Below are 14,448 nucleotides of genomic sequence, written 5' to 3'. Positions count from 1 at the left end.
ACCCTTTACAGAGCATGTCTTTGAAGAATTTCTGGAATCTTCTAGCCAGAGATGTTTTCTTCCTCTACTTGTTCTCTGTGACGGTGCTATCCCGTGTCTGGCATGGTGATTTGTGAATTTATCTCACCCACTCTCCTCAGACCCCTTGAGGGCAGAAACCCTGCCCTTCACATAGTTAGGCACACAGTAGACGCTTTAATGATTTTAGACTGAATTAGAGTCGGGCTCTAAACTCTGTCCATAGAGGACATTCTTAACCTGTTATGACGGCTAAGAGGACACACTTGTCCCAAGCAAGCCATGTAACAGCTCTGACTACCCGAATAGCTTATCGGCGTTGGACAACTGTCCTAGTTTGCCTAAGACAAAGGTAAGGGTTTGCTGGCTTCCCAGACTTTCAGGGCTAAAACTGGGACAGTCCTAGGCAAACTGGGCTGGTTGGTCACCCTAATTATCCCAGAACGGAGGTGCCATCTCCAAGCAAGTCTTCTAGACCAGGTTCCAGGGCTATCACTTGGCTTTGCAACCACAGGCGAATCACCCAAGCTCTTTGATCGTGCTTTTTTCATCTGCTGAAAGGGAACTGAACCACCTCCCTGTTCATCAGCTAGGGGTTATCATAAGGGTCACATGAGAAAAAGGAAGTAAACAGAAGTGGTGTCTAAATGTTCCCATCACAGTGGAAGCCGTGTCTTGACCTTTCTCTGAGGTATTCATGCCCACCCCACTAGAGAGAGGGCTGCGGCATCGTGCCTTTTACCAGGAGACTCGGAGAATGGTTCCCCTGCAGCGGCTCCCCCATCACCAGAAGGCCCTGGATCATGGTTCCCCCACAAAAACCTCAGACAGTAGCTCCCTCACCAGGATGCCCTGGATGATGGTCTGACGGCCCTTGCCCTCGTAGTCCACCACCTCGATGTAGTCCAGGTAGGCATCTGCCCAGTAGACGAGGCGGCTGACCAGGTCCAGCGTGATGCCATGAGGAAACACAATCTTGCTGTCGACGAGCTTGGTGCGGTTCTGCCCATCCATGTCGCAGCGTTCCACCTTCGGGATCTGCCCATAGTCAGTGAAAAACACCTTCCTGTGGGAAGATGCCTGTTAAATGGAGTCTGGACATTGGGCACCTCCTTCCCACTACGGCCTCAGCCTCCCAGCTTCCAGGGCCAGAACCCTGCCTGCCACTCTCACCCCATGGCAGGGTCCAGGGCAATGCCCTTGGGGTTGTAGAGCTCCAGGTCTAGCAATGTGACACATGTGTCCCCGTTTCTGTTGCAGACAAAGATCCTATCATCGATGTCATCCACAAAGTAGAAGTTGCCTGTCAGCCAGTCGATGGCCATCTGTTCCACGTCTGGAGAGTATGAATGAAAGAGCCGTGGGGTGGGGTAGGCCCTCTTGCAGAGATGCCCACCCTTTGCTAGTGAGAACCCACACCTGGAAGCCCACCTTCTCTGGACGCCCTCTCTCGAAACACCCCCATGCTGAGCTCAGGGTAGATATGCAGGAGGCCTTGCGTAAATGCTGGCTGGCTGGCTGATCGAAAGGCTTCCCAATTCTAGTCCATCCTTTAACAGGGACCATCTTCTTGGGGCACCGAAAGGTAGAGAGCATAGGTCCACTAGCTCAGTCCAATATATATATATACATATTTTTCATTTACTTTGCTCTTACTTGAGATAAGAGCACTCAAGCTACCAAAACATTACACGTTTGCTTTTTGCTGGACTTTCATCTACTTTCCATGGTAAATCTAGTTATCTCATGCTAACCTGGAAGTGACTGGAAGCTGTACATATGGCACATATTTTTAAAATGGAAAAGCAGGATACACACTAATAAACCCAGTCTGAGAGGAAAGTATTTCAAAATATGAGCTCTACAGAGATGCAAAAGGGAAGGTCCATGGGAACAAAAGGTTAGACACCAGTGACATGGGCCGAACTTCCTCTTCTCAGCCCCAGTCCCCTGTTCCTGCAATGTCCTTATTGCTCAATGTCCTCGTGTCCTGGGGAGGGTCAGAAGAGGTGGGGATTAAGTCACAGGGCTGGAGGAGAGACAGTCTAGGAGGAGGGCCATCCAAGGACCCTGAGGGTAAACTGAGGTATGGCTCAGAAAGAGGTGGGGCTTAAGGAGGATGGGAGTCAGGGAAGAAGATGGAGCCCAGGTGCCTGGACTCAGTTTCAGGAGGAGATGGAAGGGGCTAAGAAGGGCCAAAGGAAAGAGAGGCAGGGCAAGGGTGGCCGGAAGTCAAGGAGGCAGGAAGGTTGGGGACAGGGACCCCCGCTGGCCTCCTCCAGGCGCCTCTTCTCCAGGCCACTGGCTTCCATCTACTCACTGCCCCCTTCAACCACCACCATCAGAGGTGGTGCCTCTTGCAAAGTGAGAAACTCCTAAGGCAGTGACTTTCCGGGACCCCTGCCTGGAACTCCACCTTCACCAGTTTCTCCAACAGGTAAAAAAATCTTTGGGCTACCTGCTTTGGGCTTCATCCTGCATTACCCACACTCAACCCAGTAGGGATTACTCTGCCCCCACACAGCTACAGGTGTGAGACTTGCTGCTCTGCTCGACCCCTCCCTGATTCCCCCTCCTCCCCACAGGGATTCAGGGGCTGATCCCTAACAGTGGGGTGGGGGGGTCGGGTGGGGGCAAGGACAACAGGAACACAGCCCTCAAGGAACTTGGCTGGGCCCTGACACTGACTCAGAGTCACAGGACAGGAAGGGAAGGAGCCAACTGAGGGCTTCATCAAACTAGTTTCTTCTTCAGGTCCTCTCTGCTGAACCCCAGGCCACAGGGATGAGGTATTGCGCCTGTAAGTATTCATGCATCCCCAAGCCCAGCCACTCTTTCCTCTGGGCCCCCAGTACTGTCCCATCTTCACAAGATTGGAGAGAGGGGAAAGAGTAGCGTGGGGAGGCCCAGGCCCTGTAGGAAGAGGGCCCAGTGCAGGGGTACGGCAACCAAATTCTTTGCCCCACACGCTGCAACCACAGAGAAAACAGATTAAAATGAATGCCGCTGGGCTGCCTCCAAAGGAAATCCAAGTCCCAAAGCGGGGGACCTGCCTGCAGCCCCTGGCAGCCAGCAGGGTGGCTGGAAGTCAAACAGGGCTGCATGCCCTTTACTTGGTGGGCACAGCAGGGGTCTGGGGGCTGCTGGCATGTATATGAACTTCATCAGTGAAAGCTGTTTTCCCAGCACCAGCTGGCGCAGCTACAGCCAGCCTTCTCTCTGACTTCCTGAGGCTTCCCTGAGTCACTGCCCAGCCCTAGGGCTGGCAATACCCTGCCCTTGCTCCCCGCATCCACCCTTCTCTTGGCAAGAGGGAGGAGGAAGAAAACCTGCAGAGATCTGATGCCCCCATCCCAGGTGCAGCTCCACATTCAGCTCCCTCAGCCCCAGGATGTGGCCTGCATTCCCTCCCAGTTCTGGGAAGGAAGGCAGAGAGATCATCCCTGTTCTCAGATATTTACCCTTGGCCGGTCTCCCTTCCACCTCCCCAAAGGCCAGGCAGGGCCCCACTCAGCAGGCCGGTGAGGAGTTGGCAAGAACTGGAGTCCCCAGCCTGCCTGGCCTCCCTTTTGGTATTTTTGCAGCTGGAGACTATTAGTTGCAAGCAAAAATCCTTTGTTATCCAACCCCCCTCACCACATCATTTTCCTCTCTTCTAAAGTTGAGATTCCTCTGCCTGCCCCACCACACACACACACACACACACACACGCACGCACATGCATAATCACACACACATGCACATGCAGACACAATCTCTCTCTCTCTCTCACACACACACACACATGCACACCCGCACATGCATACACAATCACCACACACACATACACCTGGCCACCACGCCAAGGCCAGGGTAGAGAGATGGGCTCAAATTGGGAGGAGGAACCTCCTCCAGAGCTTCCCTATAGGCAGTATCTGGGCCATCCCTCTCTGTCATATGAGTTGGGGTCCAGTTGGTGTCCTAGGTTTCAGCCTAGAGGTCCTGAGCATTCTGGCTCCACCCATCAAGCGGGGAGCTGTCCCTTTGTGGCCCCACCTTCTAAGGGCCAACCCACCTTAGTGGACCTTCTGAAGGGGCTCTGGCCAAAGGGTGCAAATCCTGAGGACAGGAAAATCTCAAATAAACCCAAGGGGAGGGAAGGAGGATGTGTTGTGGGAGGAGTTGGGGGTGGTCTAGGGGCAAAGGGGTGGAGGATTCCAGCATGAAGAGGGAGGCTAGGAAGCAGGGAAGGGTTGTAGGAGTCAGATGAGAGACCACAGCTGCCCATGATGTCACAGAGGACTTTCAGTTCCAGGCCCCAGAATAGACCTGGTGTCCTTGCACCCCATCCCACTGCTCAGCATCTGCATTCACTACAACTCCAGCTTTTCTCAACTTCTCCATCACTCCTATTGTTCAAGAGCCATTTTCGCACAGAGTGGCTGCTTTCCCAAACACATGGGCCCCACCTCATGCCCAAGAAGACTCTAGCTTCAGCTGCAGGATTCTAGTCACCTGCTCTAAAATAAGGAAATAAGAAGGAAGGAAGACGGCCTTATGCCCTGAGAAAATGTCGCCCAACACATCTACATACCCAAAGAGTGTATACGCACCCAAAGGGGTCCCTGGACCTCTAACACATCCCCATCGAGCACATTAGATTCTGGCCCTTGTTCCAGGAGCCTCCCCAGCTCTCCTCCTATCATTCTGCTCTGCCCTGGGCCCACCTGGGCCCTAGACACTCACAGCCTGAGTTTGAATTCTGGTTTCATCATCTTCTAACTGAGGCTATGGACAAGTTACTTATTACCTCTGAGTCTCGATTTCCTCATCTGTAAAACTGGTTGGTGCACTAACAGCACTTCGCATGGGGCCTGCCACATGATCGACACTCCCCACGTGGGGGCTGCCATTCACACCATGTCCTCCCCCCTCCAAGCCCATCCTTTCCCACCTTTTCCATCAAGTCACCCTCTGGGCCTCCAACCAGAGCCCTCTGGCCTCCTGACTCTGGGCAGGCCCTCCAGATGAGCCATTTGGGGCTAACACCTACTATTTGTCAAGACTTGGCTCAGGCTCCCAGAAGGAAGCTTGCCCTATTAGAAGGAAGCTTTGGCCAGGTGTGGTGGCTCATACGTGTAATCCCAGCACTTTGGGAGGCTGAGGCAGGCAGATCACCTGAGGTCAGGAGTTCGAGACCAGCCTAGCCAACATGGTAAAACCCTATCTCTACTAAAAAAAGGTACAAAAATTAGCTGGGCATGGTGGCAGGTGCCTGTAATCCCAGCTACTTGGGAGGCTGAGACAGGAGAATAGCTAGAACCCAGGAGGCAGAGGTTGCAGTGAGCTGAGATGGCACCACTGCACTCCAACCTGGGCAACAAGAGAGAGACTCTGTCAAGAAAAAAAAAAAAAAAAAAAGGAAGTTTTCCTGTTACAGGCTCTATAGGCCTCTGGAGCTTTTTTGATCACGGCCTCTTCACTTGACCACAAACACCGTAAGGGCAGGGAGCTGCCTTTTGTCTCTGTCCCCAGTGCCTGACACACATGTATTGATCTGTTGAACAAATATTTATTGAATACTGAGTCCTCACTCTGTTGTTCTAGAGCTGGGACTTCATTTTCCCCCTCTCTTCTACTGCCAGGATCCTCCCTCTCTGGCCTTGGGACACTCCAAGGCAGTGGGAGAGGATAGTCCGTCTAGTAATCCCACCCAGGGATCTCCCCCTGGGGCTGGGGAGATGGTGGAGAGTCTGAGGACTTCGAAGGTGGGAAGGAGACCTCGCGGTGAGCCTGGGAGAAGCTCTGCTAAACGACGTGGCCTCATGCTCCTTGTTTCCTGCTGGGTCCCAACTTCAGCTCTTCCTTCTTCTACCAGCCAGTCTGGAGCTTAGCCGCGCTGTGTCACCTCTTTCCCCTGGGCTCCCTTCCCGCTCCTGCCTGTCATTCCAGCCTGAGGTTACGTCCTGCTACCTTCGCCTGCCTGGCTCAGGTCCCCAAGAGGCATTTCGACCTAGATCCCAGGGATGACGCCTGGATTCTGCTCAGCCCATCTTAGGGTCTTCCCTGTATTGAGAAATCCTTGCCGGGCTCTAAAATACATCTCTTGCTTAAGTTACTTCCTTTGGCTTGAAAACAGCGAGGGGAGTGCTGGGAGCAGGCTGGGTGAAGAGGCAACTTCAAGGAGACAGCGGGGGAGGAGACACAGGGCTGGCCCTGGCCGGGAGACACAGGGCTGGCCCTGGCCAGGAGAGGGGAGGAGCAAGAGTGAGCTGTTAAACGATTAGGAAACTCAGAACAGGAATGGGAAGCAAAAGTGCCAGGATGCAGGGGGCCCAAAGCCAAAAAGGGGTGGCTAGGGCCACCCCCTCCCAAACAGCCTGGCATCCCGTGGGTCAGAAAGGCGAAGGAAGGCACGGTGAGCTTTCACATATGAAGTCTGGAAGTGCTCTGTAGGCGAGGGTGGGAGGCTGAGAGGGCCTGGGGGTGCCCAGCACACTGGGGAGGTAGCACCCCCTGCAGCGGCAGCAGCCAGTTCATCACAGACTCAGAGGGGCTGCTGTATGCCCCTTCTTTGCCTCCCCTCTAGACAAATCTCTACCCCATTTCCTGTTGTGATTTCAAAAACACACACACTAAAAAAATAAATAAAAGAAAGAGAGAGGAAGGAAAAACTGAAGTTGGCCAGCTGGACCTGGGGACCCATTTCGCAACCTTGCTGCCTGCAGCGTAGGGAGCCTTTGCTGGGCTCCCTGGCCACCTCCTTCTTCCCCACGCAGCGTGGTGCAGGGAGGGAAACCCTGAGACCCCTGAGAGCCCCTCCAGACCATCCTTTCACATACAGTCCAAACTCCTGAGTGACTTCAGCAAACCTGACTTCCTTCAAGGCCTCCATTTACAACCTCAGAACCTTCCCTTACCGCACACACACGTTCCCAGGGCCCCACTCCCGCACTCTGCCTCATTCTTTCTACAGTGACAGCATCCTCCAAGCTGAAGGGAATACAGACCAGAGGAGCTCAGCTTAGGAAAGGCAGGGCTGGGCTGGGCTGGGGTCGGTAGACTGCACCACCCAGCCATGTCCAGGGACAACCTGGCGGGAGGCTGGATGTAGCTGGAGGTTCTCTGAAAGACTGGTCAGAGGTGGGGGTGAGAGTGTGCAGGCTGGTTCCTGGCTCAGGGACTACTGGGCCTGCTGATCCCTCTGGGCCTCAATTTCCAGAACTTTGGTCTTTTGTGTATTACTTCCAAAATGTCTGCCATGCTTATGTACAGCTTGTGCTATTGTTTATTACCAGTTATTTCAATTAACTCACTTTGCTTATTTCACTGCATCCTGAACAATTGATCAAGTAACAGATTCGAAGTGCTAGTTATAGGAGTTTCCTAATGCATATCAAATAAAAATGTAACTATAACAGATTAAAAAAAAAAAAAAAAGCTTGTCCAGGTACCACCTAGAATCAAATCAATGGATAGCCCTTTGGGGAAGCAGTAGTGAAAACCAGGCTGCTCTTGGTGCTGGCCAAGGGTCTTCCCTTCTCTTCGGGCTATCACCATCAAGTTCTCCAGTCTTGGAATTCAAGCCTCATAGACCTCCCCAAACCACTGGGCCAGTGGCAAAGGGGAGGGTGGGTCCTGGGAGGTCACCTCAGGTGGGAGGAAAAGAGATGACCCACCCCAATCCAGGGGGACGATACTGGGCCTGGGGCAGGAGGGTCTGCAGCCCTGGCCTCATTGAGCAGAATGTGCACACACTGCAGGGTCTCGGAGGGGCTCAGGGGCTCTCAGGATTCCACCAGAGGTCTGACTCACATGGCCCAGGACCCATGTGAACCAGGCTCACTTCCTGGCCTCCTTCCTTCTTTCTATTCTATTTCTGCTTCCAGAGCTTTCTCTGGGGCAGGCTCCCCCTTCTGCCTGCACCAGCGGGCTGGCCTCGCTGGCTTCAACACTCCTCAATTGTGAGACTCCTCACTCTGTGTGCACCCCTCCTGCATGAGGCTCAGCACCAGGGGTCCAACGGAGGTCACAGTCACAGCACAGAATGGGAGGTTTGCAGGGAGGGCTACCCCAGAGGGCAGAGTGAAAACAGGAGAAAGCTGCAGCCTTTCTTCTTCATCCTCCTTGGGGAGCTAATTACAGGCCAGCAGCCACTGTGCAGGTGAGTTCCTGGGACCAGCCATCCCACACACCAGGGTAGGCCAGTCAGCGTCTCCTGGGGAGGGGGATGACCAGGGAACAGGGTAGGGGGAGGGGACCAGGGGAGAGACACCGACATCCTCAGCTCGGGACCCATAATTAGTTTGTGGGAGAGAGCAAAACAACCATCCTCAGGGTGACAGCCAGACATCCAGGCGGCAGGGGTGTGGAGCAGGGCGCGGGCAGGGAGGAAGAGACAGAAGCTGGGACAAGAGAAACCCACTCATTTACCCCACAAGCATTTCCCTTTGGACTCTTCTAGCCTCCTGGACTCTGCCCCTGAGGGGCCCAATGAATCTCGCAGCCTGGGAGGCAAGGCCAATCTGTTTGCCAAGGGAGGGATACCAGCTTCTCTTGGGGAGGAAGTCAGATAAGGAAACCAGCCCAGAGTATAAATTGAGAAGGTTCCCTCCAGGGCACCCCACAGCCACCTACCCACGGCCCACTGTGTGGCACTAATGCAGGGCCGGGGAGGGAACTGACGGGCTGTCTGCCCAGACAGCCCTGTTGAGTAGGGCAGTGGACAAGGAACAGGGGTAGGGCAGCTGTATAAGGTCTAGCGCCAATCCCACCCTATCACCCATGGGGTTCTCTGAGCTGCCCACTCATCAAGAGATCAGTCAACCAGGCTTACCAGCCCCCAGCCCAGCACCCCAAGGACGACGCATGTCTGATCACCGGTGAGTTGTGGACACCAACAGCCCAAGGACGCTAGCAGGAATGCCCTGGAGGAGCCAGAGGCCGCAATGTGAACCTCACGCTGAGGCCACAGAGAGTGAGACTCCCAGAAGAAGCCCTGCTCTCCACCATCCCGGGGAGGCCCCTTTCTCTCTCCCGGAATGAATCCCTTGTAACCTCCTGGGTTCTTTGTTTTCATCACAAGAGCCAAATAAAGAAACCCGAAGATCTTCCTGAGAGGCCCAAGGCTCACAATCCTCAACTTCAAAGCGTGCTGTTCTACTACTGGCTTTCACTCCAGTTAATCTGATCTGGACAGACAAACTCAAACCCATTATGCGGATTAGGAAACCAAGGCAGAGATGGGAATTCTGGTTTACTAAAAGTCACAGATCAAGTTATTCTCTCTCAGGGGGTCAGCTCAACCACAGGCCAGATTCTTCCTCTCAGCTCTGTGGTGCATTTTGTTGGAAATGTGATGCTGCCGAATGTTGACTTTACTAAGGCTGCTGGTGTAACAGCATCTGAGATGGGCAGGGCTGTTCCCGGCAGTGGGTCTACACCCAGCTATGCTCACACCCCTTCCTGTGACACCCCTTCTTCCACAACTAGGACAGCAAAGTGTCGCCTAGGGAGCGGCCTGAATGGAAGCATCCAGGAAATTCTAAAATGCTCATGTGGCTCAGGCTCCTCTCCCAGTCTCATTCACTGCCACAAAGCCACAGAGAAATAACCTCAGGACTGCCCTCTCCGATAGCAGCAGAGAGTCCACTGGCAGTGACCCTGGGGGAAACCATGGCCCATGGCGACAGAGCAGCCGGGCCCCGGCTTCTTCATCCTCAGCAGCAGCCTAACAGGGCGCCTTAGGCTTCTGCTCCTTCTTTCCCTAGCCTTGGCTCCCACTGCACTGGAAAGTCCCTCTAAGGTCTAGTCCACAGCTCCCTCTCAGAGAAGGGACAGTCCCTGGTTTCTGGAGATTGACCAGTCATTGCCCCCTCAGCCCTGGGCCAGAAATGCAGGAGCCATCCAGACTCTTGCTCAGGGAGCGGGGAGGAAGCATGGCAATGGCTCTGTCCCTGCCTAAAACATGCGTCATTGGATCCAGTCTCCTGCTTCTCCTGCCCCAGACAGGAGCCATCCTAACTCCCTGCCTCTGCTGCAGACAGGATCCACCTTACCCATCTCCCCTGCCCTCCCCGGCCCTCCGAGCTGAGAGCAGGTGACTCACGGTGCAGACTGAGGGAGATGTTGATGGTGTGCTCATCCACAAAGCCCTTTAGGCCAGGCATGCGGGCACACTTGAGCTGCGTCTGGGCAGCACTGTCCCCGACATGCACCCAGCATACGGTCTCGTTGGCGTAGCTGAAGTCCATGGCTGTGGTCTGCCGCGTGCTCGTAGGTGTGATGGTAGACACCTGGGCCCCACTCAGGTATGTAGCCAAGATGTTCTGGGAGTTGGCTATCAACAGCACAGGGGGCCGGTCTACTGGCTCTGGGGATGTGGAAGAGAAGAGTCAGTGCAGCCGGGGCTCTAGGGCCACCTCTCAGGCCACCACTCACCATGGAAGAGCATTGAGAGGGCTTAGTTAGCACTGTGGCCATAGGCAACCCCACCCACCATTCTTGGCCTTGCAGGATCGGTTATCCGGCTGCAGCAGATAGCCTTCGACACAGCCACACGTGAAGGAGCCGTCTGTGTTGGTGCATAGCTGACTGCAGGTGCCGTACACTGAGCACTCATCAAAATCTGCCAGGGAAAGGACAAGAATGTGGTCATTTCCAGTGTGACAAGGGCAGAGAAGTGAGTGCCCATCAGACATGACCAATGTGTCCATCCTTATAGCTACCTTGAAGGACAGTTCGGCAGAATCTATTACAGCATGAAATGTGCAAACCTTATCACCCAGCAAGTCCAGTCTTGGAATCCACTCTAAGGAAACGCATATGCACATGTCATTTATTGATGTAGGGAAGATTATTGAGTCCCCACTATGGGGCAAGTGCCAGGGGTACATCAGTGAACCTTAAAATAGACCCACATTCCTGTCCTCATGAAACTTATATTCAGACAATAAATGAAATAGTTACTATAACAAATGAAACAAAGTGTATATTAGAGGTGCTAGTGCAATGGAACATTGATAGAGAATGCAGACGGCAGGGGTGTGATTTTAGAGGGGTCTAGAGGACAGCTTCACTGAGAAGTTGGCATGTGTGCAAAGACCCAAGGGAGGCAAATTTAAAACAGAAAAGTTTGCACTGCTTGTAGCAGCGAAAAATTAGGAACATCTTACTCATCGAGAAGGAGGTGGCCAAGTAAACTGTGGTAAAAGTCATACATCATAGTGGTTTCTAAAAGAATGATGTAGATCTTTACATACTAACACAGAAAAAAAATGTGGAACATACTGATGAGTGAAAAACATCGAAAACAATACATACAGTAAAGTATCACTACATGAAAAAGAGCACACACGGCTGGGCGCAGTGGCTCACACCTGAAATCCCAGCACTTTTGGAGGCTGAGGTGGGCAGATCACCTGAGGTCAGGAGTTCGAGACCAGCCTGACCAACATGGTGAAACCCCATCTCTAATAAAAATATGAAATTACCCGGGCGTGGTGGCACATGCCTGTAATTCCAGCTACTTGGGAGGCTGAGGCAGGAGAACTGCTTGAACCCAGGAGGCGGAGGTTGCAGTGAGCCGAGATCGCACCATTGCACTCCAGCCTGGGTAACAAGAATGAAACTTCATCTCAAAACACACACACACACACACACACACACACACACACACACACACACAAGCAGCACTTCCAATTAGATTTTTTGTGAATATGCACAGACAAATGCAAAAAAGGGGCCTGAAAGAGAGAGAGAAAGCTGATAACAGAGTTGAACTCCAGGGAGAAGGGAAAGGGAACAGAATTGAGAGGGATTTGTCAAAGGGGACTTTGGTTTTATCTGTTAATGCTTTAATTTTTTACAACAGAAAAATTTACATAAAAGCTATAATTTTAAGGTGAATTTTTAAAAGTCTGGTGGAAGTGAATGGTTAGAGCTCACAGTCATGCCCTGGAGTGGTGGCGCCCCCTCCCTTGTACCTTTGTTCTAGTTTCTCTTATTCCAGCCAGGCCCCCGGCCCCTCTCTGCCCACCTCGCCGGGCTCCTGGCACACACACGTGCACACAGGCACATGCACTCACATACCTTTACAGGTCTTGCCGTCTGCCTGAAGCTGAAAGCTGCTGTTGCAGTAGCAGGTGGGCCCATCGAGTGTGGGGACACAATGGTGCTGGCAGCCCAGACGAGAGCAGTTGCCTCGGAGCTCTGTATGGGGGCAGGAGAAACACACATTCAGGCTGCCAGATGTGGAAGCCGCACACAGGACACAACCTTCCCCCAACTCCAGTCAACCTTCAGAAACCAATTTTTTTTTTTTTTGAGATGGAGTTTCACTCCAAGTTTTGTCCAAGCTGGAGTGCAATGGCGCAATCTCGTCTCTCACTGCAACCTCCACCTCCCAGGTCCAAGCGATTCTCCTGCCTCAGCCTCCCAGGTAGCTGAATTACAGGCATGTGCCACCATGCCTGGCTAATTTTTTTTGTATTTTTAGTAGACACGGGGTTTCACCATGTTAGCCAGGTTGGTCTTGAACTCCTGACCTCAGGTCATTCACCTGCCTTGGCCTCCCAAAGCGCTGGGATTACAGGAGTGAGCCACCAGGCCCGGCCCAGAAACCACTTCTAAGGGCTGCAGTGTCAGAGATGGAAGGGGCCTTAGGAAGCATCTACCATATTTCACAAGAAAGGAAACGGAAGCCTAGAGAGGCTATAAGACAAGCCCAAGGTCACACAGCCAGTGATAGCTTAGAACCCACATGTCCCTGTTCTGGCTGCTCTGGACTACCTCTGTCCCCGTGGAGAGGGGTTCTGATACTTTGTTGGGGTCAACAGGAAGAGGGACCGGTGAGTCTTATCCCTTTCATATGCCTCTCGTTTGCACTGCCTGGGGATTACCATGTTAGTTTCAGCTGAGCCTGAAGGGTGGGCATGGAATCGTGTCTGTCCCCACAGGATCCCAGCTCTGGCCTGGCAGCACCCCTTTAACCCATCCTCAGAGACCTAGAGGCCTCAGAGAGAAGGCCTACGGCCCAGGTAGAGGATGGGAAGGAGGAGCAAAACTGGTTCCCTCTGGATTCTTTTCTAATCTTTCTCCTGCCACTGACCCACTTCCACAGGGGAGACAGAAGGGAATGAGACAGGAGGGGGGAGAGGTGGGAGAGCAGTTGCCCCCCCAGACCAGCGACCCAGTTAATGGCCTTGCGTGGGGCCAGGCGGCCTGGCCACAAAGACCCCTTTGTCCAGTGGCCTCACACCCTGGCTTCCCCCTCCACCCCCACCTAGGAGAGAGAGCCGCCCAAGATGCTAAGACGTTTAGAGGCACTAAGCCTGCCAGGAAGAGTTGGGATGGGGGGCCAGGCCCTCAGCTATTCTTCCTCCTCCCCACTTCTACCCGAGAGCCCATATGTGCTGCCTGCCCAGCCTAACTCCACACAGGGGGGAAATATCATTTCCTCTGGAAAACCTAGAAAAGAGAATCTTTTCGGGTATAGAATGAGGGGATAAGGAGGCCAGTTTCTATAACATCAGAGAAGGAAGTTCAGACCTGAGGTTTTTGAGGTTTTGTGTTGTTTTAGAGACCATAAAGGTACTCAAAAGGAAGCAAGCTTGAACATGCACCACCTGATAAGAAGGGGTATGCATGGTCATTTAAGTCAGCTGTGGGCCCGCATTCTGCATCCCATCCCAGGAGCTTCAGATGAAAACATGCAAAATCAGCCAAAGGAAGGGAGGAAAATCTTCCACAAACTCCCTTGCTCCATCCTCCCTGCTCCTAGTGAACAGGATCCAGACGAGTCCCCTCCCACAGGCAGATGTTTTCTCGGGCACACAGCACAGGACACTGCCCCCACACCCAAGCACAGCCCCTCCCCTTGGGCCACGCTTATGGCTTCTCAAAGCCAGCCTCTTGCTGCGGGCCCAGACCCCAAGGACAAGAGAAGGGAGAAGTCACTATTCCCTGACATGCAGAGCTGAGGCTCTGCCTCCCCCGACACAACTCCTCAAATTGCCCACGCTGTGACCTGGACTCTCCATGGCCCACAGAGGCCTTCGGGAGAACGACTGCACAGCTGGTGAGCAGGGCCGCAGGCTGGAAGCCGTCTGACTTAACATCCTGACATTCCCGCCTCCGCCTGGATGGCTTTCCTCTCAACCACCTCAGATAGTCCAGGCTGTCGGGGGCGGAGGGGGCAGACCAAGGCAGCTTCAGGGCCCCCCAAAGACCTGCAGCTCCTGGGGGATGCCTTCTAGGGCAACTGTAGGGGCGGCAGGTGGACTAGCCTAGATCACTCAGCTTTAATCACAGCACTTCTGCTCCTCTCTGTGGTCACACTCAGGCTTCATGCAGAAAACCTTTTGAAGAAAAGATCATACTATTTTAAAAAAGTATGAACACGCCGATCTCTCATCTCACAGAAGAAAAACTGCGACCTGCAAGAGGTAGTGA

The 14,448-nt window shown here is 53.3% G+C and overlaps 1 protein-coding gene across 1 annotated transcript in view; it reads right to left on the bottom strand.

Annotated features, from left to right (window-relative positions):
* Positions 1 to 14,448, bottom strand: part of LRP1 (LDL receptor related protein 1) — an 86,724-nt gene that overhangs the window by 59,640 nt on the left and 12,636 nt on the right. Inside the window, exons 4-8 of the mRNA XM_003926457.4 lie at positions 12,088 to 12,207; positions 10,496 to 10,624; positions 10,106 to 10,369; positions 1,192 to 1,354; positions 862 to 1,084 (exon numbers count right to left, since the gene is read on the bottom strand). Of these exons, the coding sequence (XP_003926506.3) occupies positions 862 to 1,084; positions 1,192 to 1,354; positions 10,106 to 10,369; positions 10,496 to 10,624; positions 12,088 to 12,207 (899 nt within the window). The remainder of the gene's footprint in view (positions 1 to 861; positions 1,085 to 1,191; positions 1,355 to 10,105; positions 10,370 to 10,495; positions 10,625 to 12,087; positions 12,208 to 14,448) is intronic.

Source organism: Saimiri boliviensis, chromosome 7, assembly GCF_048565385.1.
Source record: "Saimiri boliviensis isolate mSaiBol1 chromosome 7, mSaiBol1.pri, whole genome shotgun sequence".
In the NCBI taxonomy this organism is placed as follows: Eukaryota; Metazoa; Chordata; class Mammalia; order Primates; family Cebidae; genus Saimiri; species Saimiri boliviensis.
Note: the sequence above shows the minus strand (reverse complement) of the source record. Positions and strands in the feature narration are given on the sequence as shown.